Source organism: Seriola aureovittata, chromosome 9, assembly GCF_021018895.1.
Source record: "Seriola aureovittata isolate HTS-2021-v1 ecotype China chromosome 9, ASM2101889v1, whole genome shotgun sequence".
NCBI classification, from domain to species: Eukaryota; Metazoa; Chordata; class Actinopteri; order Carangiformes; family Carangidae; genus Seriola; species Seriola aureovittata.
Genome location: NC_079372.1, coordinates 22,767,117 through 22,792,218, shown reverse-complemented (window position 1 = coordinate 22,792,218; position 25,102 = coordinate 22,767,117). Strand labels below are relative to the sequence as shown.

Genomic DNA, 25,102 nt, shown 5'->3' with positions numbered 1-25,102 from the left:
CTTCCTAAATATTCTGGTCAAAAAATTCACTAATTAAACAATGAATTATAATTAACCACAAAGAAACCCTGTAATAATTACTGTGGTACACTATTAACACTCAATCCAGCAGAATAAAATATGAGGGGTATAAAGGTAGTAACGGCAGCATCTAGTCAGTTGTCAACTGGGCAGTTGGTAATTCAGCCTTGAGTTAACTAATCTATCTAAAAGGTAACCAGACTAATTAAGCTGTTTTAAGGCAAATTAAGGCATTTCAGCCTTTCTGTCTGCTACTGTTTGTCAGCTAGTGTGAAAACCTAAAAACACTTTCTTCTCATATTCACTGTTTCTGCAGTTACTGCTCTCTGCCTTTGTGGGACAGTATGAATATCATATGTGTTATAAATATTACAACTTTTATCTTATACATGACTTTCACCATCATTTATCTGCATTGTTAGAGAAGCCAATCGCGATCTCCACCTGAAACCTGCCTTTGCAGTGTTAACGCTGATATTTTCATTATTCCGTGGGCACTTGAACGCAGCAGAGGTGCGTCGTTACAGTGCGCATGAGCAGCGGACTTAAAGCCGAAAGCGCCAAGTGCAGACATGTTGAGAGACATGACGAGAGTAACTACTGTGCACTGCAGCTAAAGCAGTTAGCATTAGATTTTAGTGTCATTTTAACACTACGTCAGTTCATGTTGCTGCTGATCTAAGCTAGGAGACACATAATGTCACTGAGTCTGCGTGGAGTGACAGTGAACTTTCCTTTTCCTCCTTATGACTGTCAGAAAGACTACATGAACAAAGTGATTGAGTGTCTTCAAAGGGTAAGTACTGATGAAATAAACTACATAACGCCATGAGGCGCCATGATTATCAGTTATTGTCATGTCTCTCAGCTGGACAGTCAGTGTACAGTTGGAAAAACAAAAGAAACTTTAAGCTTTATTAGACACCATCATCTTTTACAGTCTCCTGAGGGGCAGATGATGTTTGGTGCCTGTGAAAAGCTCTGTTTTTACTATCATAATAATCTTCCACAACAACACACTTCAGATCACAGCAGATGTTTGACCTGGGATTTTGAATTGATAACAGCTGCTCGGATGAACTATACAGCCACTATAAGTAGCAGAATAATGAATTTAGTAAACATCATATTCCTTGCTCTGTCACACCTGAGAGTTTACATGTCTACCTGTTTGTTGCAGAAGGTGAATGGGGTTCTGGAGAGTCCCACAGGCACAGGTAAAACCCTGTGCCTGCTGTGTGCCACCTTGGCCTGGAGGGAGAACTTCAAGGACACCATCTCTGCCCGCAAGATAGCAGAGAAGCTGGGTGGGGAGCAGATGTTCCCGAACACACCCCTGTCATCCTGGGGAACGGCTGCTACGGATGGTGACACACCAAGTATGTTCATATCAAATCACCTGACAACTGAGTGTTTCAGTGGCAGCACTGATTGTTCAGTTATAGAAACAGTAACTGACCACTCACTACATCTACGATATTGTGCTTCATGTAACTCCATGAAATATATTATTGTGTCTCTTCTCATTGTGTTCCAGCCTATTACACTGATGTCCCCAAGATCATATATGCATCCAGGACACACTCTCAGCTCGCTCAGGTTGTCAGTGAGTTAAAGAACACCTCATACAGGTAAACTACGTTATCTACTCAGTACTAGATTCAAGAGTCAATGCCTGTTCAAAATGTTCAGTAGCCTAATGGGAGTAATGGGCTCGATTTAGAAACGCAGAGGTTATGGTCTTGACAACCGCTCATCCAAACAACTTCAGTGAACGCTGCACGGACCCGGGTCCTGCGTAACACACACGAGCTGAGCTCTCAGTACTTCTGGTGAACCCATGCATGAGTGTAACCTTCATGTCTCTGGTGATTCAGGCCGAAGGTGTGTGTGCTGGGGTCAAGAGAGCAGCTGTGCATCAACCAGGAAGTGATGCGTCAGGAGAGCAACCATGTCAAGGTAAACAAACTAAACTACTGGTTTGTTCATGGTGTAAATTCCCAAGCAGATGTTTTTTGTTGCTGTGTCAGATGAATTGTCTTAAAGGTGCAGACACACTCTGAGAAGTAGTTGGGGTCAGGAGGATGTGTTTTAGATATGAACTGCTGGGTTTATATGGATGTACTGATTCTGCTGGGTGAGCATGTTTTGCAGCAGATAAGTGGTTCTGTCGGTGGAGATGTAAAGCTGGTACTAAACCAGTCTTCACAGATTTCAATGATTTACTGTTTCAGGTCCATATGTGCAGAAGAAAAGTCTCCACCAGGTCATGTGTGTTCTACAATAATGTTGAAGGTAATGGATTAACACGCGGAGGAGCTGCACACAGTGGTTATCAGTGAGGTGTGATAATGCAACAATAAGGACTGACTACCATTTGTAAATGTTGAACAGGCTGTATGTTGCAGTTTAACATCAGTATCATTTACATAACGTGTTTATAACATCTGGCTCTGGCTTCACATCTGTGTGTTAAATGCTACTTCTAACCCCCTTTCACACGTCTTAATGTTATGTTTTCTCCTTTTAGAGAAAAGCACTGACAGAGACTTGGTGAACTCCATCCTTGATGTGGAAGACTTGGTCAAATACGGCAACAAACACAGGTGAGATTCATGTGTTTCACCAACAGGTGTCTGTCCTGCCTCATTAGAAGGTGAAACAGCTGCAGCACAGTGTTTGGTAAATAAGTGTGTGTGGAGCGTAGGGCTGCAACTAAAGACTTTTTTTCATTACTGATTCATTCTTTTTAAACGTCAGTGTTTAGATAGCAGGAATGTTATTTATTTTATTTAGATTTTACATTTGTTTCCAGGGAGACTTCTGCAGTTTATCTCCAGGGATAATAAGACAAGTCTTTGATGAAACATTTTTCTTTCAGGGCCTGTCCTTACTACCTCTCCCGTTCCTTGAAGCAGCAAGCAGATATCATCTTTATGCCGTACAACTACCTGCTGGATCCGAAGGTGAGCTGACTCTAAAGTTAGTCCACGTTTTGGTCTCTTAGGAAAGAGACACTTTGAAGCGTTGTGAGTTGATCTTCAATGGAGGGTCAAGACAATTTATTACAAATCTTTCAGTTCAACTTTAATCCACAAAGTCACACTGTTGACCAGTAGTATCTCATGCTCAGATATCTTTAATTTATATTGAATACACTGGAATAACTACAAAGACACAACGCTGTTTGTTTTGAAATCAGCGATCAGTTTTCTTGTCTTCTCTCTCTCTTTGTTCCACAGAGCCGCAGGGCGCACAACATCGAGCTGAATGGAGCCGTGGTCATTTTCGATGAAGCTCATAATGTGGTAAGACTCTGTCCTCTCTGTGAATGTCATAATTTATTCAGTCACGCTTCACTTAAGTTTGTATTTGAGCGCCAATATTAAACCAGTGTAAAGTGTCTTAGTAAACTGCTTCACTGCTCCTTGTCATCGATTCTCCAAGTCTCTGAACTTGACTGGAGATGATGAACACCATCGCGCCTAAAGATATTCTTTCATGGTGTTTTGATGGTGGTGGTGGAGAGCACTGTCTTAACACGTCGCTCCAAAAAATAGATGTTCAACTGGACTGAGATCTGGTGACTGTGAAGGTCATAGCATATGATTCACATCATCTTCATCCTCATCAAACCATCAGTGTCTCATGTGGAGACAGTCATCCTGTTTCTCCACTCATTTATTCCGGTTCTTCCTTTTAATTTGTCTCCATTTGTTTATACTGTGATTAATTAATGGTTGGTTATTAACCGTGGCCTGGTGAAACTGTCGGACTGCTCTGACTGAAAGGCGACTGTGTTAAAAACTGTGTCTTTAACGTGTCTTGATGTGACGGATCATACACATGGAGATAACAGCGCAGTCTCGCAGACAGTCTAAAGTTATGCTCCGAACAGTTGTACACAAAAGAGTGACAGAATCGGTTTGAGTGAAGAAGCCCATGTGGGTTCAGTGATCCAGGGTCATGAAGACTGATATGACCACGGTCTTCTCAGACTAGATCATGTTTCTGTTGTCTGCAGGAAAAGACATGTGAAGAGTCGACGTCGTTTGACCTGACTCCCTATGATGTAGCCTCAGCCATTAGTGCCGTGGACCGGCTGCTGGTGGAGCAGGCTAAAGAAGCCAGCCATGAAGCCTCTGAAGATTTCAACGTGGATTCCCTCAGCTCTGGTCAGACTGCTTGTTGGTCTCAACCACTGACCTGGACATTGTGGCTTCTGATTGACAAAAACATTGTTTTAAACAAATCTATCTATAAATGTCTATGTTATTAAATTTCAGCTGGTGATATTTTTTCTTTCAGATCTAAAGATAGACATAGCCACCATTGCTAAAGTCAAACGTAAGTATTCTTTAAAGTATAAAGAAGATAAATGAGCCTTATTTTAGTGCTTTCCATGACTTCTCATGAACCTGCTTCATCAGTATTTTTGTCTCCTCCGACAGAGATTCTGCTGGATCTGGAAGCTGCCATTGATTCCTATGAGGTTCCTGGTGACAAAGGAATCACAAAACCTGGAATGTAAGTGAAAGAGTGATGGAAGATAGAAAGGAGAATACAACAGTTTTACTCGCAGCTTCAAGTACAGCAATGTCTGTCCATGCATCCGTCCTTCTGTCAATCATCTATTGGCTGATTATAAAAGTACATTTTAAGGGGAGATTAAAGAGAGGTCACTGATTCTGCTGACCTGATTTCCTCAGGCAGCTCGTCTCTAAGAGACCTCTGCCCGAGCATCAGGCTACAAGCTGGTTCCTATGCTGTGAAGAGGTCAGATGTTCAGCATGGAGAGAGGCTGTGAAGAGCGTTAAAAGTCAATGAATGTAATGACTCTCATGTGATGGTCACATGAGCTGAAGGAGTCTCAGTCTGACGAAGAAAAAACACAAAAGAAAAATGGATCAGACTCAACAAAAATCTAAATAAAACACAGCAGAGAGAGAAAAACATAATCATCATCACAATAAACACATAAAGTGTCTTCTGTTCACCTCAGCTTCATCTTTGAGCTGCTGGAGCGAGCTCACCTGACCTACAGCAGCAAGACGGCTGTCCAAGAAGCTCTGGAGCAGATCAGTGGACACTTAGTAGGACGTCAGTATGATTTCTTCATGTTATTGTTTATAAAACAACATGGCACTTGATTTAGGATCTGGTTCTGCTGTCCACCCCCCCCCCACCCCCACCCCCCCATAGCTGGGTTTAAGTAGGAACTGTATGTAAACCAGTAGCTCTATAATGCTTCAGTTCACAAAGTCACATGTGTAGTAATTTATACAATTAACTAATGAGTTGTCTGACACGCGTTTCTCATCAGAGGCGGGACTGTTCCTGAACACAGGTGGACTGGAGAAGCTGGCTAACATCATACAGGTATGTTACGTGACATAGCTCCAGCATGAAACTCCACAACGATTTGTTTTTATGAGATTGATTCATATGATTGATATTAATCTCATCATCTCACTTTGTTTATTTATTTATTTATTTTTACTTCAAGTGCTGCAGCATCTTACAACGTGCATCACCCACGAACCCCTGCCCACATACACATGCCCAAACATACATAAAGCAGCAACGCAAAACAATAAAAACAAAATATGACGGTTTAAATTTTCAGTGTCTCTTCTTGACTTCCATTTGGTTATTTGCAGTTCTCCATCACTTTCAATCTGCTGCTGTAAATAGCTTCTGACAAATGTTGGTAGAACTGGTACAAATGAACACATCACTGATCCATTACATAAACTATCATTAAAGAGTCAATAATTCTTCCTGTCTTTGTCTCGTCTTATAGCTGGTGTTCAGTGGTGAACCGTCAGACACGGACAGACAGCAGCGGATGCAGTCCAACACGGCTCATTTTAAGGTGCGTGTTCATCAGCCATGAACGCCCATATGGAAGTGATGTCATGTATCTACACAGTGACGTCAGCGGTCATATCCATCTGTTTGGCTCAGGTTCATATCCACAGAGACACCAGCCAGCACAGGAAAAAACCGAGCGCCGACATGTGGGCTTCATCCGCATCAAAGAAACAAGGTGATGATACTTTGTGTTGGATCGTAGTATTCACAGTCACAGCTCAACTAACGGGTGTATTGAGATGAGTTTTAGTTTAGTTTTGTCTCTCTGACTTTCCTGTGCTCTGAGTAAACCTGGTTAAATGGGTCTTATGTGTTTCTTGGCACCTTGTAGGAAACATACTGAGTTACTGGTGCTTCTCTCCTGGCTTCAGCATGCAGGATCTGGTGAATCAAGGTGTCCGCTCCATCATTCTGACCAGTGGGACACTCTCTCCTCTGTCCTCATTCACCTCTGAGATGAGGATGTAAGTTACCTTTTACCTGCTGCTCCTCACAGCTCATTTTACTCAGAGACACTAGAGGCAATAACAGCTGGTGAGATAAAGGGACTATTCATATAATTTACAACAAAGTGGATTTACAGTTTAGTGTAGTGTATCGATGAGTGCAAGCTCTCGGTGTGGTGATGTCCGTCTTGTTGAAAATTAAACTGCATTAGTCAGATCCTAGTCATGATTCATGTTGTTGTATGAACAGCAGGTGAACCTTGATGTTGATCACACTGTGCTCTCGTCTTTGCCGTCGATGCAGAGAGTTCCCCGTGTGTCTGGAGAACGGTCACGTGATTGAGCGGGACCAGATCTTTGTCAGCATCATTGAACAAGGTCCAGATGGAATTCACTTAAGTTCAGCGTTTGATAGAAGGTTAGTTTTCTGTTCTGGACGCACAACTTTCCACACATTGAATCATTTTTTAGAAAAGATCTGTGTTGTGTTTTTGTCTTGATGTGTCACACGACTCATTTGTTGGACAGAGGTACACATGGTTTTATGACATGTGCTCCATGTTTAATATTCAGGTGTGAAAAACCCTCTAAATTCCAGCTTTAATTTATGAAAGTCTTACATAATGGCCTGATGTGCCTTTGGCCTTTGGAGCAGTTAGTTTGATGTTAAAACAGTTGAACTCTGACAGCGACTTGTTGTGATGATGCAAAGAAAAGATTTCTCCCTCTGTGACAGGTTTGTTCCTGAGAACATGGCGTCTCTAGGCAAAACTGTTGGTGAGGTCAAAGAGCATGTTTTTATTCTACCACGTTTCTGAGCACATGTTTTTCTAGCTGAAACCAGCACCATTATTGTTTGTAGGTAAATAAGTGACATACATCATTCATCATTTCTGCTGCGATCATCTCACGATCATCTCTTCTCTCCTCAGCCAACCTGAGCCGTGTGGTTCCTCATGGTCTCTTGGTGTTTTTTCCCTCTTTCCCTTTAATGGAAAAAACCATTGAGTTCTGGAGAGTAAGGAAAAATATCATGACAAGGAAACATTCACTGTATTATATTGTAATTTTGTAGATGTATTTGTTTTGGATACTCCAACTGATTTCTGAATCCACTGTTGTCGTGTGTATGTTCTCTCATCAGGCTAATGGACATGCAGATCGTATTGAAAACATAAAGCCCATGTTTGTTGAACCTAAAGGAAAGGGAACCTTTACTGAGGTGAGTGTGGTTTTATTAAACATCTGTATGCACGGCTGTAAAACCTCCCTTCTGACAGTTTACAGGTTTCTTTAAAGGTTCTGTAAGCAATAGTCGTTGCCACTAGATGTCATGTTAGACCACCAACATCTCGGACCAGAAGTGATGCTTCGTCGGCCACAATTTGAGCCGGTAGTTTCCATGTGTTTATTAACACTGGTCCTCCACCAGTGGTTTAACAGGAGAGACTCACATGCACTAACATGAATACAAATCTGGACTCTGCACCAAAACAAAGAACAGAGAAACTCAGACAACAACACACACTGGGGGGGTGTGACTTTGCCATTACTCCACTATTTTTGTTTGCTGCTGTTGTCTAAAATCTCGTTCACAGACCCGTTAAAGGTCTCGTGGTGTTTCATGAGCTGCACATGGTGTGAGTTGGTGACATTTTCTCTAAAGACTTGTCAGTGTGAAAGCAACAACTGATCTTTTCTCCTTGTTTTAGGTTATTGACGGATATTACAACAAAGTCAATGATCCAGCATCTAAAGGGGGAACCTTCTTTGCAGTGTGTCGAGGGAAGGTGAGGTGACCGTGTGTCCATGTGCTTTGTTTACGTCGACAGCTCAGTCTGATGAAACAGAGGAATGGAGCATATTGCTGTGACGTGTTGTGGATAAATAGGGTCCAGTGTCACCATCAGGCAGAACATTTATTTTTTGGCTTCATCACTGGAAAGTCTTGAAACAGCCAAATTTCACAGTGTTATTTTTCATCCAACAGTTTCCCATTGTTGGGTGTCATGATCATGGTTATGATGAGGAATGCTAATGTGTAAAACTGTTTTTGGTTTCATCTAAAAATATTAAAGAAACACAGCTACAGCTGCAAACAATAATCTCTTAGCTAGTCTCTGAGTTAAACAAAAAATTTGTAAATTTAACCCTTTAGTCAGAATTCAATGTCATCAAATAAATGGTAAATTAGGTCACTGTCTTATCTAATTTTTCCACTGCCAGATGTCTCATATGTTACCGTAAGAAAATGTTGAACGTTACACAAACTCGTCCGTCTCACAGCTTATCTATAAATGTGTTTCTGTGTCAGGCCAGCGAGGGGCTGGATTTTGCAGACACGTTTGGTCGGGGTGTCATCATCACCGGCCTTCCCTTCCCTCCAAGGATGGACCCTCGAGTCATCCTGAAGATGCAGTTCTTGGATGAGATGAGCCGGAGGAAAGCTCCAGGGGTGAAGGTGAGGAGACCTGCTCACTGAGTTTTACTGAAGAGGGCATGATGATGTTTTAGTGGTTCAGTCTTTTCATGTGTGTGTGTGTGTGTGTGTGTGTGGACAGTACCTGTCTGGGCAGGAGTGGTACAGACAGCAGGCGTTCAGAGCTGTGAACCAGGCCATCGGTAGAGTCATTCGCCATAAGGAGGACTACGGAGCCATCTTCCTGTGTGATCAAAGGTCAGACATGGAGTCACTGCATAGAGCCGCTTGTAGAAATATATTTGTCCTTAAGTAGAACATACACGTGATTTAAGAGAAGTAGAGCTGAACAGTCTCTTTGGACTGTTGGTCAGACACTTCTGTTCATTACATTATCTAATCTAATTTAGAATAGAGTTAGAGCTTTTGTACAAATCCTGTACAGATGGTTTGTCCTTCTCAGAATAGAATAAAAAACACATGAATATAGATAATCTTAATCTGAAATAGCCTGTGTTACAGAAATCAACTAAAATAAACAGCTTTATTGTGAATTCAGCTGTATTCAGATAGTGTTTATGTGAGCATGTGTAAAATTTGTTAAGTGCCCCGTTAATAATTAAACTCCCTAACATCATTCAGAAAGAATGGATCTGTTTAACAATGTCGAAGGCGTCTGAAATAAAATGACGTGTTTCCCGGCAGGTTTAAGAACGCTAATGCCCAGGCTCAGCTTCCATCGTGGGTCAGGCCGTATGTTCGGCAGTATGATGGCTTCGGGAACGTGGTCCGTGACGTCTCTCAGTTCTTCAGGGTGGCACAGAAGATGGTGGGTCCTCTCACACACACTTCATAAAGATGCTATGATTCCTTGCATTGATAACGGCCTCACTGTCCCCGTGTAATGTGGGTCAGTTGGTGACGTCTGCTGTGACACCAGTGCTGAAAGTCTAATATATATATATAAATATATCACAGCACTGGGGAAAGTATTAACTGAATTAACTGACATACTTTTGACAGTGCCAAGCTCAAGAGGAACTGCATGATGTTTACGGTGCATTTATTGTTTGGCTTTGTTGCAGGTGTTAATGTAAAATAAACAGTTTGTGCTAGAAGCCTCCATGGTTTGTACATATTGATCTATTGTTATAATAAAGATGAGCACAAAGCCTCAGCACATCTGAGCTGATGGCGTGTTGGCGCTGGTTAATTTGCCGGCTAGTACTGACTGTTTGTGGTTGTTTGACTGTACCAGAGACCTGTGGTAGAGAAGAAGACCGCTGCAGAGAGCAGTGGGGCGACGACTTTACCAGACTCTCAGTCCTCAAGCTTCACTTCCTGCTCAACCTCCCAAAGATCCTCGGCCCAGAAGGCCAAGGTGTTGGACGCCCACCTTCCCAGCCTGAAGAGGAGGCGGCTCAGTGAGTATGAATACAAAGGGAAGGTTTTCCACGACTCCTTAAAATCCTGATGTTTTTTTTTTTACCTGTTGTCTGGTTTGTGTTGTCAGATGAGCACACTGGAGCAGGCGGGATGGCCAGGATCTGTATCGAGTATGAGTGCGAGGTGCAGGAGAGTCAGAGGAGACCGGCCAACCTGTTGGATGCTCTGGAACGAGACGACCATCACGGAGGAGAGGACGGTGATGCTGTTGTGGGAGAGGAGAAGGTAGAGTGTTTTCTGTGAGACACCTTGGTGTGTCCTACAAGTCCAGAGCAGGTCTCTGTCTCTCTGACGGGACATTTACTGTCACATGTGCTGTGGTAGTTTGGTCAGTACATCTGATGTATGTCACATCGTGAAACACTGGTAAAGTCAAATTATTAGTGCTTTTATTCTCAAGAGGAATACATTTTTATTTGTTCAATTGTCTATTTTCTTTTGAAGGCAAACCGTTTGTCCACGCTGTCTCTCCAGTATGACAAGAGGATGGATGATGAACTGCGAGGAGGAAAGCGTAAAATCAAATTGGTCCAAGAGCAGGTACGTGTCACTCTGAACAACACCAGGTTTGTTTGGTTCAGTCTGTTCAGCCACAGAGCTGCTGGGCACTTTGAGCCCCAAGTCCAACACACAGCCATAAAGTAAGATGATTGTATTCAGGATGTTTCATTGGCTGTTAGTTTAAAAGACGGGACTGTAACTACTGTTACCGTTCAGATGCGTGTTACCTGTTGAAATCATGATGGTGCTGATCAAGTTACTTTCACCAAATATTCTGTGGTTAATTCATATTCGTGGCTGCTGTATATCTTTTGATTGATTTCTGTATCTGTGTATTTTTCTCCCTCGTGGCTGAAGAAAAGCAGCGTGTCGGACGATGTGTCTGAGGAGGGTAAAGCCAGCAGGGCGAAGACGTTCCTGGCAGAGATGAAGAAGTCACTGAGCCAGGTCAACTTTCAGAGCATCATCCAGGCTCTGCAGACCTACAAGAAGACTGACAACCTGGACCTCCTGCTGACTGAGACAGCTGTCTTAGTTGAGGACACTAACAATCACAGTCTGCTCCGCGGTGAGTCCTCCGCTCTAAAGAAACACACACATTTACACTGTGATTTAAAAACACCTTGTTTCTGTCGGCTCAGTGAGCGTCAAACCATTTTGTTTCTCACAAATAATGAAGATATAAAATTGAGCCAAATAAGTGATATGTAAAGTATTCTTGTTTTTGCCTGAGACGACACAGTGTGTGTGTGTGTGTTTGTTTATGTTGAGTTTGTCGCTGTGTTCAAGGCTTCTACCAGTTTGTTCGTCCACATCACAAGAAGAGGTTTGACGAGAGATGCCAGGAGCTGACCGGGCAGGGCTGCGGATACAAACCTGATCACTCACTGTCAAAGGACGAGAAGAAAACGCTGATGCTGCAGACTGGTATGAAACACTCATCCTAACCCAACACTGCGCTCTTCTTTGATTGTGTCTGACGGGACCAGGCAGAATGTGGAAGCTCTTTTTTAATTATGGGATTATTTTTTCAATAGAAAGACAGAATCTGTAACTGTTGAGTTTTGTTTTCTCGAAGCTACAGAAGGACGGCCCACTACAGGTCTGACCTCCTCCAATCGGACGTCTACCTGCAGTCAGCTGAATACACAGCAGCTCAACAAAGGAGGACACCATCTAAACCAGCAGGGACTGAGAGAACCTCAGACTGGTAGGACATCACTTCATTTTACCTTTACTGCAGACGCTGAAATGATTCTTATAGTTTAGATTCAGCTCTTACCTCTTCTACAAACTAGTAACAGTTTGTAAGAGCACGAGTAGAAACACAAGGCTGTACAAGGTTGACCGGTGAGGAGATTAGTTTCTGTGTTCGGCGTGATGTCGTTTAACGTCCCCGACAACCTCTGTAGTCTCACTCAGCCATTTGTTAGCAAGCTTAAAGAAATCACGCCTGGGACATTGACTGTGATTATGACTACAGATACAGACTGCTGTCTGGATGAAGGGGTCATTCAGTATGAAGTAAAATCTCTTCCCGTGTGAATCAGGTTCTGCTCCAAAAAGCGAGGTCCACGCCGCTTTCCTGTGTGACGTGAAAAAAGCTCTTGGAGCAGAAAAGTCAGCTCAGCTCTTTCAGACCGTTCACAGCTACAAGAAAACAGACAACTATGAAAACCTGGTGACCACAGTGGTGAGCTTGTTCACTGAGCGAGATGAGGACTTCAACCTTCTAGTCAGTAAGTTCTTTAAGATCACTGCACAAATGTTCTTTCTTGTACTTTTTTGTTTCTGTGGTTTTTCTCACTGTTCACTCCATCTTTTTCTTTTCTTCAGGATTTGGCATGTTTATTCGCCCTCAGCATAAGAAGCAGTACAAAGAGATGTTGGATTCACTGATAGGTCAGTCGGTGTCTTCTGCTGCTGCTGCTGCTGGTGTTGATGTTGATGTTGCTCCTGTAAGTGAAGACCAGCAAAGCAAAGGTGAAGGACAACCCAGTGGATCATAATATAACAGAGCCACGTGTTTTTTCATTTCTTATGTCTGACTTATATTTTTTCCCTGTAGTATTGAAGAAGATTTTAGAGAATGAAATCGTTAGAAATCATGGAGAGCATTAATCTGTAACGTACCCTCTGGCTGTGTAGCTAGGAGATGTAAGTGGTTGATAGTTATTATTGGCTGCACTGCAAAGCTGTTTGAGCCGGTCAGTCTGAAGTGACCACTAATCAAATTTTAGAAATACAAATACTATAACTACTGTTACGGGACATTTTCAGCATGTGGAAAAAAAACAAACATTGCAGATATTTCTGTTTTCAGAAATAACACAACAGTCTTTGGTCTGTCATATGAAGCCTTACAACTTCCTTTTATATGTTTTGTTTGTTTCAGATTCATCGTCACCTCCTCTCAGGACACAAAGCAAGATTTCCAGTTTTTTCTCAAGCAGCCAAAGAAAGTAGAACCTGTGAAGACGGATCAAGCCACTTCGAACAGCTCATGACTGTTACTGCTGATGAAGAGGCCTGTGCTCAGGTCTGTGGCGGGAGTCTGCCTGTGTAGGTGTCTGAACCTTGAAGATGGATTTGTTGTGGTTGCAGACTGGATTGATGAAGCAGAATTACTGTTGGACTCAAAGCCAATGAAACTGACATCTGTCACTACTGACAATAATCAACACTACAACAGTATCCACAACATGTCCTTTGTTTTTCTCCACTGACTCAGTGAAGCAGAGTAGATCACAGATTTAACTTGATGTGCTTCAGGACAGGGGCTGTCAGGGATTCATAATGTTACTGTAAGTAAAGCACAGCGCCAGGTCTGTCCCACATCAGTGTCATGACAAGTGAAAATGTAATATTGAGAAATAAAACATTTTTATTCATTTTTTTTTTAAATATTTTGTATTTAATTAAATTCATAAACTCTACTGGCTTAAGTTTCTTCTGTAAGATCCAGCAGCTGCTTTGCCTCCATAATGTGTCTAAGGTCATACTCTTGTCACCTGACAAACTGCTGTTTGTACATCTCGCCTTCAGACAAGGTGACACTATATTTTTCATGCGTTTAGGTTCGATCAATTCCTGTTTCACCCACTTAGGAATGGATTAACCCACAAGGCCCGGTCTCAAAAGCAATATATGTGGATGTATTGAATTTACTTGAATATGAACATGTAAAATAAAAACGTTAAAAGAAAGAAGAAGAAAAAAAAAAAAAAAAAAATATATATATATATATATATATATTATATTTATATGTGTGTGGGTGTGCATAAAACCTATTACAAATTGGAACAATTTCAGATATTGATATATATGTCCAGCCCATATAAATGTGTTTATTTATGTATGCATGCTTATATTGTAGACATATCTTACAAAAGTATATACCCATCCCAAGGCCTGCCAAGTAAGTATATGTTAATATTGTATACAGCAAGGTCTAAAAGTCTGAGACCACTTTCCCAGAATGGGAAGATAGACATATTTGAAATTAATGAGAAAAACATATATAAGGGCACAGAATGTTTATATGTATGTTTTTTTAATAAACTTGTATATATAAATTAAATATATATCGTGAACATATATGGTCATATATGGTTATGGTATGTTGAACCACATAGAAAGTCATAGATATTAACATGTACATTTTATTATAATTATTTCATATATGTAATAAACGTATATTTTCATACATCCAGAGGATTTATGTATGTAATAATAATATATCCTCTTATAGATGTGGGCTATTCCAAAATCGTCCATACAAACCCAATGCATCCTTTCACCCTGTTACTGGTAAGATGTGACAGCTAGAAATGAACATCACGCGGTTGCCATTTGGGTATCGCGATAGTTCCTTCAGCACAGGACTTCCAACATGGCAGGCAGTAAGTTGGTGCTAGAAGGACGAGTAAGTGTAAAAGGCTTTATTTTAGGGCTCAGCGTGGTTGTAATCCCATTGATCAGAACCTGGTTTGGACACCTTGATTGGGTATTCGATTATCTAACGGAAACATCCGGGAAAATAGCGATTTGCATCCACATTGCTGTTGTCAACGGCCTCTTGCTAATCATATACAGGGGACCTCTGTACAAGGTAAGCACTGGCGTTAGGTAGCCAACTTCCTGTGTTCATTCTGACTTTATCTCGTTTTGAGTAAAGCTCACGTGTGTTTTAATGCTGTCCAGCAGTGAAGTATTTAACCTATTCCTCTGACATAACTTACTTAATTTAATTTGAATGTTGCACTGTTCAGTTGGCTAGGTTAACTAAATCATATAGCAAGCTAACATTAGCTACCTATGTAGTTAATCTGATTAGCTAAAGAGGAATGAGACAGCTGGAGCTGATGAGATAAAGATAGAAGCCTAAGCCAGACAAAGCTGCGAAGCCTTACTCACTACTTACCTCTTGCTACGTTTCATTTTATTTGAGAAGAAGAAAACAGCCCTAACATGTTGTTTATGTGCCGCGGAAACAAAGTGACACAGAACTCAGTTCAGAAATCTGCCAGTATACTGTTCTGTTGGTTTGGGTCGAGTTTACTTTGCTTCTATAAGATGACCTTATGTGTTTCATGAATAACCAGGCTCCTGGTCCTAATTCGGCGTGATCCATTCAAGAGTAATTGGTGTATATTATATTATGTACGTATCATGCACAATAGGATGCCAGCTGCTGGGAGTCCGCAGTGTTTCCCACTGAAACCTGCTGATAATCTGCCCAACCTGTTGTTGTTGTTGTTGACCTGAGGCTTTGACTTATTCCAGGTTGCTGTGAGAGCCTGCTTTCTGGGAGTTACTTTTGGCTGTGGCTTAATTATAAGCTTCTCTGAAACCACCTGGACACATTTTGGCTGGTATGTACATATGTTGAAATGTCACTGGTCACTCAGGTCAGTCACAAAGCTGCTGTGCACAACTTCATAGTTCATCGAGTACCCACCCCACAGTGTCCCCCAGACAGATTTTCTATTGTCTTATACTATTGAATCACAATGAATTAAATTTGACTGAAAATCGCAATTGTTATAATTCCCGGATTAATAACATGGTGAACCAGGATATGTAGCATGTCTATGCAGCAGGATGTTTATTCTGTAATGCATGCATGTAGCAGTTGAACATGTGTAGTAATGGTGCCTCTCTGCAGGTACATGTGCTCGCTGTCATTCTTCCATTACTCTGAGTACCTGGTGACGGCCATCATCAACCCTCGCAGCCTGTCTCTGGACTCCTTCCTGCTCAACCACAGTGTGGAGTACACCCTGGCTGCTATCTCATCCTGGGTGGAGTTCACTGTGGAGAAGATGACAGTTCCAGGTTGGTCCGTCATCAGGCTCATTGTCACTGCATAATGTTTAGCTCATGGCTTGTACAGATTGGACATACAGATGAGTTAATAGTGTAAAGGTTAAGTCACATGGCGAGTCTTTGTGAAGTTCCTGAACATGCCCCAGTGGCTAACAAAGCCAGTAGGTTCTTGAAAGCCTGCTGCTCCCCATGTTGAGCAGATCCTGTCATCTTGCACGTTGTGTCCTCCAGTGTTTTATCAGTGTTTCTTCTCTATCAGAACTGAAGCAGCTGAGCTGGTTGAGCTTAATGGGTCTGCTCATGGTGCTGTGTGGTGAGGGCCTGCGTAAGGCGGCCATGTTGACTGCGGGCTCCAACTTCAACCATATCGTCCAGAATGAGAAGGCCCAGAGCCACGTGCTGGTCACAGATGGGGTCTACTCCTACTTCAGACACCCCTCCTACGTGGGCTGGTTCTACTGGAGCATAGGAACACAGGTGAGCGACAGCAGCACTGCTCAGCCTCACGCTCACTTCATCCTCTGTCATCATAATGATATTAATGAATCCTTCAAATACGACCTCATCATTCAGTACAAGCTTTCCTGCTTTATTTTCTTTTTTCAGTCAAATTTGAGTTTAGTTCACTTTGTAAAGTTTACTGTCATTTTCCATAATCTGCTGTCACTGTTCCAACTGTTGGTGCTTGGGCCTCAATAACTGACAGATGAAATGATAAAATGACTGTCCTGTGGCTGTGAGAGACGTTTCCAACATGTTCTGTTTTGCTGCTCGTTGCAGGTCATGCTGTGTAACCCGGTGTGTATACTGGGCTACACGATAGCCAGCTGGCGGTTCTTCCGAGAGCGGATTGAGGAGGAGGAGCTCTCTCTCATCCATTTCTTTGCTGAGGACTATGTGGAGTACAAGAAGAAGGTTCCCACCGGGCTGCCCTTCATCTCAGGCATCCGTGTCAACTAGTCTCGGAGCTGGATGCTGGACATAACAGACTTACAGTACTAAAGCAGGTCAGACCTGGTGGGTGTGTGGCGTCAGCCATGACGGCTGCCCTCCAGAGGGAAACCCTGCAGCTGGCTGAGAGCCTGTAGCTCACAGACAGAGACTGTGACAGCTGGGATGGCGACGGGCAGCTGGGCTGCTGTTTTTCTACCAACCTCCAAAATCCAGTTAAAGACCAGACAACCTCCACTCTGCTACATGTATTCCAGTAACACCCACCCCATCTGTTTCTGTTTTGTTTCTGTTTGCATGCTTTGACCATGCCGAGTTTCAGTGATGACCTGCTGTGTTGGCGAGTGATGTGAGCACTGGGCCCGTTGGTATCACGTAGTCCATCAGTGAGATGACTTTGCTCAAGGTTAAATGGCAAATGTTTGGAGATGTTTGACTTTCACAGGAAATGTGATGCACTGTCTCTAATTTAGTCTAAATTCACTGTCCCTAAATTAACCATTTTTAAACCAAACAAATGCTTAAAGGAATACTCCACAGCTGGTCTTAGTCTCAGTATCCTGATATGACGCGAGTTGGGTCAAAATGGTGTTCAGCCTGATCAGGTGTGGTAGGGTGCCGTTGCATTGCTGCAGATTTGTGTATCAACATCATGAAGCTTAAGGAAACTGAACTAAGCAGGATAAAAATTGTGTTTTTCTTTTTCAAACACGTGTTTTCCCTCTGGTCTCTTTCTGTATTTGCTTGTTAATGCAGATCTCTACGCTCGCTTGAAAGGCGTATATACAGAAAGTTTGCTTCTTTACAGGTGGTAGCTGTAGCTAAATCAAATCAAAATATCCATCGACACTTCTCAAACCGCTTCTACACCATGACCTCCCCTCTGCACTGCTGATTATATTTGCTCCACACTACATTCATATTCCAGCAAAACTGGTTGACTGAACCCATATTGAATCTGAATCAGGACCTTGTGAACTGGAATTCAGTTGATTCTGGAAATCAGTGGCGACAAACAGCCCTATATTTACAGCAATTAAAGCAACAGCTGAACATACTAACCCAAATATATTCAGTGGGGTATTCCTTTAAGTGTCCACAATAATTCCAACTTTTTCAAGGTAGAAAAGCTTCTCTACCAGAACAGACCATGGACCACTAAAACCAAGGGTATTGGTTCTTCTAGAGTTAGTAGCTCTTTAACACAGGGTGACCAAGTGGCTTCAAACACCAGTAGAAGGAACAATAGGTAACATTACATTTTTTATTTGAGAATTTATCCTCAAAGTCATTGAACTATATAATAGAATGATAAAAATGTTTCAATCAGGTTTTTGATACTGTGTTAAATGTGTTTAGTGATGAAGCGCCATCTGTTACAGGTGTCTGAGTAGAAGGCCAGCAGTGGCCTGGTTTATGTCCAACCCTGATCTCCACCCCTTAATGTGCACTCAGGCTAAAACACTTCAGTCACAGCATCAGTGTGAATGAAACATTGTCAAGTGGTTTTTGAAAGATGTTTATGAAGTGGCCGTTCCTCGTCATGACGCTGACATGTTTCTGAACACAGGGGCATGTTGCATGATAGATATGAAATTTATGATTTATAAAATATATAAGTCACTAGGCTTTTGTTAATTTGTTTTGTTTTGTTTGGTGGTAAATCACCATTTTGAACAGTATTGTGTCCTGTCATCGTCAGCATCAGTTCATCACTGTGTCTCTTGTTGACTTGTCAAACTCGCTTTGTGTTAGAAACCAACCAAATGACTTAGTTGTGTATTAGTGAAGGGGTTGAAAGAGCAGACTCTGTAGCTCTCTCTCTCTTTTTGATCTGTCAGAGTGGCCTCACAGTGCTGCTCTCCACTCCCCAGGCGCTTGTGAGACAGTACTGGCGACTGGTGAAGGTAGCTAAGGTTTGCCCAAAAATTTGCTCCATTTGTCGGTAGGTGTTTTTTTGTGGAAAAAGTTGTTTAAGCGAAATCTAGCAACAAAGACAACACAGCTGTTTGGCGCCAAATCATTTTGAAAGAGCAACAACCAATGAGGAAACGCCAACACTGAGTCGGCAGACCAATGTTGTAACTTCATCACTCAGTCACAGCGACATTTGCAGCCAAAAATGAAACGTTGCCTGTGGAGTTTTTGACCACCTGTGGCGCTGTGGTGCCATGATTGGATGAGCACGTCAGAGGGTGGTAATGATATGATGAAGAAATTAACAGGGTAACGTTCAAGAGGTGCAATCTATTTATTCTGAATGTTTAGGAATATATGTTTTTGGAAGATTGTCCCATTGGTCAACTCATGTACAAACAGATGAAAAACATAATTATTTCCCAGAATAGACCTGTATATTCACAGGTCTGAGCTAACACATGAGGACAAAGTCAAATATAACTGTTCTACAGCAGTGAGATGATATTCTGTGATAGTTACACAACCAAGCAGGTGCCATGGAGGAAAGAGAAACTAATTTGTGCACACAGTCTTTTGTGTTGTCAAAATAAATCCTGAACAATTTCTACTACTGAAAATTGATCATTCCTACACATAGATTAATTGAACAATGCATTAAACGAAGCAAAACATTTGAATATATGTTGAAGTGATTTCCAAGGTAACAGAGTTGGGAGTCCTGGTGGTCGGAGTCACTGACCACGTCCCAGCTTTGATTCCTGCTGGAAACCTTTGTTGCATGTCATGTAACAAACATGCTCATTTCTTTGCTTTCTGTCCACACTTGGATTTAATGCAGGATTCGCCTGGTACACAACAAAGCACTATCTCTGGTAACTCTCAAATATATAACTATAAATGGAGGAATCTCTTGTCTGTCTTTCTGTCTGCATTTATTTCAATTTTCTTGACACCTGCTCATCTTTTCGACTTCAGACTTGGTGGGTGTGTTGCTGAGGACTTGGGGAAGTGCAGTGTTGACTCTGAAGTTGTTTGAATGAGGGGTTCTTGAGAAAATTTAAAATACAGACATGAAACAACCCATATATAAACCCTACTCAACCATCCAACTGACAGAGGGTTGTATGACATCATAATTGTGCCTGATGTCACAGTTTGACATCCTCGCATAAATTGTGATATCATTAATGTCACGACAAACCAAGCCATCAGCCCCTTCCAGCAGGCACTGCACTAACTAAATAACTACAAATGGAGGAATCTGTGTATTTCAATTTCAAATAATGATGTCACACAAGCTGAGATGTCACCGGTGATGTTACAGAATGTTTCTTTGAATTTGTAAATAGAAACCATTATTCTCATCAGGCTACCAACAGAGATATTTTGAACTGGCACTGCACTAGTATCCTAAGATATCCATAATAATGTTTAATGCTGTGTGTTGTTACTTTGTGCATGCTATTGATTCAACAGCACAAATTATTAACACACGCAGGATTCGCTAATTTTTTAAAACAAATTAGTTTGTGTGCACAAACTAGCCAGATAACGTGTGTTGTATTGAATAGAGTACAGTGTGTGTTCATGGTGATGAAGGAACATGTGACCCAGTGCTACAGCGATTCACTGAGGTGTTTTAATAGTTTTTAAACAACAAAGGAGCTCTATATATCTTCAATATACACGCAATATATGTTAATGGGAGACATTTATTGTTGGTTTGGCTCTGCACGTGGCAGTTGTTGACAATAAATTAGCGCTCATCCTCTTCAGGATATCACGCTCATTTCAAGTTACTGCCCATAACTGCAGTGTGATGTGTAAAAGCACCTCATCATCTAAACACAAGCACTGTACCTACTACTGTATGCCAAAGTTTTAGCTTGTTACCTTCACTCAAAATGGTGTTTGATCATTTTAGCTTTGTGTCCATGAAGATGCCACTTAAAGTTCTGTATGCTGCAGTTGTAGCATGATAACTAACTACTGTCACTTCACACTGTGCTGAGGTATAGAGCCTGCTAATTGCTACTAATCCCAACACTCAGGGCTAGCTTGGAAGACACAAGAAATATTCCACCAATTCATTAATTTAGTTTTCATTTTGACCAGTGGCACAATTTACTAAATACTGGATTTTCTTTAATGCAGTCAGAGAATGCATGTGTGTATGTACCTGGTTTTGGGGTGAAGAGTGTTAAAAGTGATTCACTTGTAGCATATCTGTGAAGTGCACTGTATAGGGTTAGATAATGAAACAACTGTATGCAAGGTGTTGAGATAATGAGTTGACTGTTGCAGCATGGCACTTGAGTTGAGTTTTGGATATATTGCACTTTTACTGTATGAGTACCATTTATCGTAGGCCTGTATTAGACAGTTTGTCACTCTGACTGACAACTGTTGGCTGATTACAAAGCAGATTTTCTCAACACCACTTGTGTGAAATAAAATCAAGGCAATTATTATTAAGGCTCTGTCTTTATTACTCTCATCATGCAGAACATGTTTCATGTTCATGTTCCTGGTGCTATGATCCCTGCTCAAGGATCTCCTCCTGTTGCAGGGGTTTGATACATTGAAGGTCACGCTCCTGGCGACACGCTTGCATCTGCAGCGTTACTCAAACACACTACTGTCCACTAACTGAAAACATCACAAAAATGTCATTGTATAGAAAGGCATAAAAACATCATAGTATAATAAGGCAAAAAAAAATGTCATAATATAGTAAGGAATAAAAATAGCAAAAAAAAATGTCATTGCATAGTAAAGCATAAAAACATAGTATAGTAAGGCAAAAAAAATGTAATAGTATAGTAAGGAATAAAAATAGCAAAAAAAATGTCATAGCATAGTAAAGCATAAAAATGTAAAAAAAATAAGGCATTAAAATGTGATTGTATAGTAAGGCAAAAAAAAATGTCATTGCATAGTAAAGCATAAAAAGGTCATAGTATAGTAAGGTATAAAAATGTCATTGTAAGGAATCAAAGAATGTAATATTATAGTAAGGCATTAGAGTCGCCAACAGACCTAATGTGCATGTTTTTGGACTGTGGGAAGATGCCAGAGTTCCCTGAGAGAACCAATGTATTCACAGGGAGAACATGCAAACTCCAAGCAGAAAGGCCCCACACCGGGCTTGAACCTACAACTCTCCCTGACAAAACCAATGTGGTTTGGTTTCCATAGTTTTCGAAACTATAAACTATTTTACTATTTGCCAAATATCTTGTTAATCAATCTCAGATGCATTCGATCGATTGTTCGGCGTTCGACTCGTTCATGTAGCGCATGCGTACGACCGGTTCTTCCTTTCTGTTAGCTTCTCCGCCATGGCGCCTATTGTAAGTAAAATCGCGTGCTAATAAATCCACCAAAATGACCATTTTTCCTGTGTGAAACCCAGAGAAAACGGGCGGGATGAAAAGACAGTTCTCTTATGACAGTCGTGTTGACAGAGCAGGGCTCGGGTTCGGCTTTGAAGTGTTTTAATCAGCTCTTAGGTTGCAGGATTTTTCTGTGGCCTGTAGCTGCCTCTCCGCCTTCGTCAGCTAAGTAGCGTCGTTCCGGACTGAAGCTCACCACGTTGTTAACGCAGCCAGCCTGGATGGCTGCACGATAGCGGTTTGTGTAAAGCGGTGCACCAATGATATAGATGTAGAAGCGATAATCATTTAATTAGATAGCCCAGTTATTTTCCCTGTTTGTTAGTCTGTAGCTGTTGCCGTTTAAATCTCTGGGATGTAATAAATGGATCTGATGTTTCCTTTGCTAATGAGCAAAGTCAGCGCCAACCTCAACATGTTTTCATCATCTTTTACTCATTGTCACAAACCAGCTCCTGTTTAAAACACTGCTGAATAAAACGACAGATATTCAGTGTATTTTTCAACAGGCAGTCCGACCTAAATGTGTATTTAAATGGATGGTGTGAACTTTGTGAAGAGTACAGTCCTGTTTTAGATGAGCCTTTGGTTTTGTGTTGTGTTAGCAGAAGAAGCAGAACACCGGTAAAGGTGGTAAGAAGAAGAAGCAGGTCCTGAAGTTCACCCTGGACTGCACCCATCCCGTTGAAGATGGCATCATGGACGCTGCTAACTTTGTAAGTCCACCACCAATCAGATGTGTTTGAGTCTATTTGACACAAATTCAACACAGACAGAAGTTAATGTCACAAAAATGTCCAAATCAACAGATACTTGTGCTTACGTCCCATCACAGTAAAAAAAAAAAAAGTAGTGTGACATTTCCACAAACATGCTGTTTCCAGGAGCAGTTTCTTCAGGAGCGCATTAAGGTGAACGGGAAAGCCGGTAACCTGGGTGGTGGTGTGGTCTCCATCGAGAGGAGCAAGAGCAAGATTACAGTCTCCTCTGAGGTGCCCTTCTCCAAAAGGTAAGAAACAGTCTTATCTGGTACGCTGCCCTATGGACTCAGGCCGACAACACTACTCCAGACTGAACTGACGATCCTGCAGAGCCCCATTCCCACCTGGTATTAACTTGCAGTCCAGGATCTGGATCACACACGTTAATGCAAGTGGAAAGACAAAGACAGTCAGATCAGCATTGTGATCTGATCTGACGTCTGCACAGTCGGGACACATTCTTAAGAAAAGAAATCACCCAACACGTTGAAAGGTGACCTAACTCTTCGTGCTTGTTTAAGCTGCCCAGTATGAAACCAATCTGTACTGTACATGTGAAGCTGTGGAAGTGAAGTCCAGGCTGTTGGGTGTCTCATACATAACCCTGCAGAAGACCACAAAGTGTTGTTTTCACACTGCAGTTGTTGTACTGATTTAAACCAACAATGTTTCACATGTTGATTACTGAGCTTCAGAGACGCTGCGAGCTGATTCTGTTTCGTGTGCACAGATCGGGGTTAGCTGTTTGCCCGTTTCCAATCTTTATGCTAAACTAAGCTAACTTGCATATTTACCATATCATCATGAGAATGGTTTCCTCTTGTGCTGTATTTCCACTACACTGTCACAGTTTTTCTGTGTTATGTGGCCATGTAATATATGAAATAATACACTGATTTATATTAAGTTTAGAGACACATTCAGTTGGTCAGATGAAGACTGGAATAGAATTGAAAACAAATATTCAATTAGTCAAAAACCAGAAAACTCATCCATCAATCAGAAACTGTTTTCTGTCACAGTGAACTGAATCTGTTGTTCAGATAAATCCAGACAGGACGACGTCTTGTGGGACTCTGGGAAATTGTCATTATCATTACCTTCAGGCAAAAAACTAAAAAATGTAAATATTCGCTTGCCATATGTTGGTGTAAACTGTGCTGCCATGAACCTCCAGTAATTACAGAGCAGCTGACATCGGAGATGAAATGGTAAAGACTTTGTTCAAATGTTGAGTAACATGGGATATCAGTATCCCTATCCCCAGTGTCAGCTCCTCTTACCTGCTCTGACAGCGAGTCAACTCAAAGTGAGGCTACATCCACACTACTACGTTTAATTTTAAAACGCATCACATCTGCTACATTTACTCCTGGTGTCCAGTTTTCAAGCGCCTTAAACAGACTTTTATGTTTTTAAGGCTGCTGGACTCGTTTTAGTTTGAAAACTCCAGGGTTGTGTTGTAGTCAATGACGTAAGCACCCATGGCTGCTCCCTGATTGGGTCTTATCAGCCCCCTAACAGGGCTGAATGCAACGTGGATAACAAATGACTGACATTGTTGTTTTTGCTAGAAGCTGTCATAGTATTTTCTGCATCTAAACAACTGCAGAGTAGACAATCTGCTTCCTGTTTACACTGGCACATGCATGCTCAGTGTACGTGAATGCTCATGTGATGTTTGTTTTCAGGCAAGTTAGTATGAACGGAAATTATTTCTGATACAGAGATAAAACAGTATTCTGGACAGAGATCGTTTGTTTTAAAATGAAAATGTAGCCCGGATCTGACACGCTGTTCTTGTCGTTTTGCAGATACCTGAAGTATCTGACCAAGAAGTACCTGAAGAAGAACAATCTACGTGACTGGCTGCGCGTTGTGGCCAACACCAAGGAGAGCTACGAGCTCCGCTACTTCCAGATCAACCAGGATGAAGAGGAGGAAGAGGATGAGGATTAAAATGACAATTCATCTGATTTTGTACATTTAAATAAATGTTGTTTACATTACAGAAACTTTTCTCAGGTGTTTTTCTTGTAG

The 25,102-nt window shown here is 41.6% G+C and overlaps 3 protein-coding genes across 5 annotated transcripts; all 3 read left to right on the top strand.

Moving 5' to 3' along the window:
* The first annotated feature begins 581 nt into the window (after window positions 1-581).
* Window positions 582-13,643, top strand: rtel1 (regulator of telomere elongation helicase 1). 2 transcript variants are annotated; one of them, XM_056383835.1, is made up of 33 exons: window positions 582-817; window positions 1,202-1,400; window positions 1,559-1,652; window positions 1,899-1,980; window positions 2,256-2,316; window positions 2,552-2,627; window positions 2,903-2,987; window positions 3,264-3,329; window positions 4,046-4,196; window positions 4,330-4,368; window positions 4,473-4,548; window positions 5,024-5,121; window positions 5,345-5,400; window positions 5,825-5,896; window positions 5,989-6,070; window positions 6,227-6,359; window positions 6,646-6,759; window positions 7,078-7,118; window positions 7,274-7,359; window positions 7,486-7,563; window positions 8,054-8,131; window positions 8,656-8,802; window positions 8,903-9,018; window positions 9,466-9,589; window positions 10,019-10,184; window positions 10,274-10,431; window positions 10,651-10,746; window positions 11,065-11,275; window positions 11,497-11,634; window positions 11,792-11,917; window positions 12,258-12,446; window positions 12,544-12,690; window positions 13,103-13,643. In XM_056383835.1, the coding sequence occupies exons 1-33, from the start codon at window positions 719-721 to the stop codon at window positions 13,171-13,173; spliced, it is 3,555 nt and encodes a 1,184-aa protein (XP_056239810.1). In that variant the 5' UTR covers window positions 582-718; the 3' UTR covers window positions 13,174-13,643. The 2 variants fall into 2 exon arrangements, with proteins under 2 accessions (XP_056239810.1, XP_056239809.1); XM_056383834.1 differs by having other exon boundaries at window positions 11,786-11,917.
* Window positions 13,644-14,594: 951 nt separating this feature from the next.
* On the top strand, window positions 14,595-21,377 carry icmt (isoprenylcysteine carboxyl methyltransferase). The gene is made up of 5 exons (XM_056385060.1): window positions 14,595-14,818; window positions 15,493-15,581; window positions 15,875-16,044; window positions 16,295-16,512; window positions 16,816-21,377. Exons 1-5 carry the CDS (start codon window positions 14,600-14,602, stop codon window positions 16,993-16,995), a joined length of 876 nt encoding a protein of 291 aa, XP_056241035.1. The 5' UTR covers window positions 14,595-14,599; the 3' UTR covers window positions 16,996-21,377.
* An 842-nt stretch (window positions 21,378-22,219) lies between these two features.
* Window positions 22,220-25,077, top strand: LOC130174839 (60S ribosomal protein L22). 2 transcript variants are annotated; one of them, XM_056385061.1, is made up of 4 exons: window positions 22,220-22,259; window positions 22,907-23,017; window positions 23,186-23,310; window positions 24,877-25,077. In XM_056385061.1, the coding sequence occupies exons 1-4, from the start codon at window positions 22,248-22,250 to the stop codon at window positions 25,019-25,021; spliced, it is 393 nt and encodes a 130-aa protein (XP_056241036.1). In that variant the 5' UTR covers window positions 22,220-22,247; the 3' UTR covers window positions 25,022-25,077. The 2 variants fall into 2 exon arrangements, with proteins under 2 accessions (XP_056241036.1, XP_056241037.1); XM_056385062.1 differs by having other exon boundaries at window positions 22,222-22,259; window positions 22,910-23,017.
* The last annotated feature ends 25 nt before the right edge of the window (window positions 25,078-25,102 follow it).

Coding starts and splice junctions, on each gene's coding strand:
- rtel1 (XM_056383834.1), top strand. CDS start 719: ATGTCACTGAGTCTGCGTGGAGTGACAGTGAACTTTCCTTTTCCTCCT. Junction 2,317..2,551: donor GTTCTACAATAATGTTGAAG/GTAATGGATTAA, acceptor TTCTCCTTTTAG/AGAAAAGCACTGACAGAGAC. Junction 10,432..10,650: donor CTGTTGTGGGAGAGGAGAAG/GTAGAGTGTTTT, acceptor TTTCTTTTGAAG/GCAAACCGTTTGTCCACGCT.
- icmt (XM_056385060.1), top strand. CDS start 14,600: ATGGCAGGCAGTAAGTTGGTGCTAGAAGGACGAGTAAGTGTAAAAGGC. Junction 14,819..15,492: donor ACAGGGGACCTCTGTACAAG/GTAAGCACTGGC, acceptor GACTTATTCCAG/GTTGCTGTGAGAGCCTGCTT. Junction 16,045..16,294: donor GGAGAAGATGACAGTTCCAG/GTTGGTCCGTCA, acceptor CTTCTCTATCAG/AACTGAAGCAGCTGAGCTGG.
- LOC130174839 (XM_056385061.1), top strand. Junction 23,018..23,185: donor TCATGGACGCTGCTAACTTT/GTAAGTCCACCA, acceptor TGCTGTTTCCAG/GAGCAGTTTCTTCAGGAGCG. Junction 23,311..24,876: donor GAGGTGCCCTTCTCCAAAAG/GTAAGAAACAGT, acceptor GTCGTTTTGCAG/ATACCTGAAGTATCTGACCA.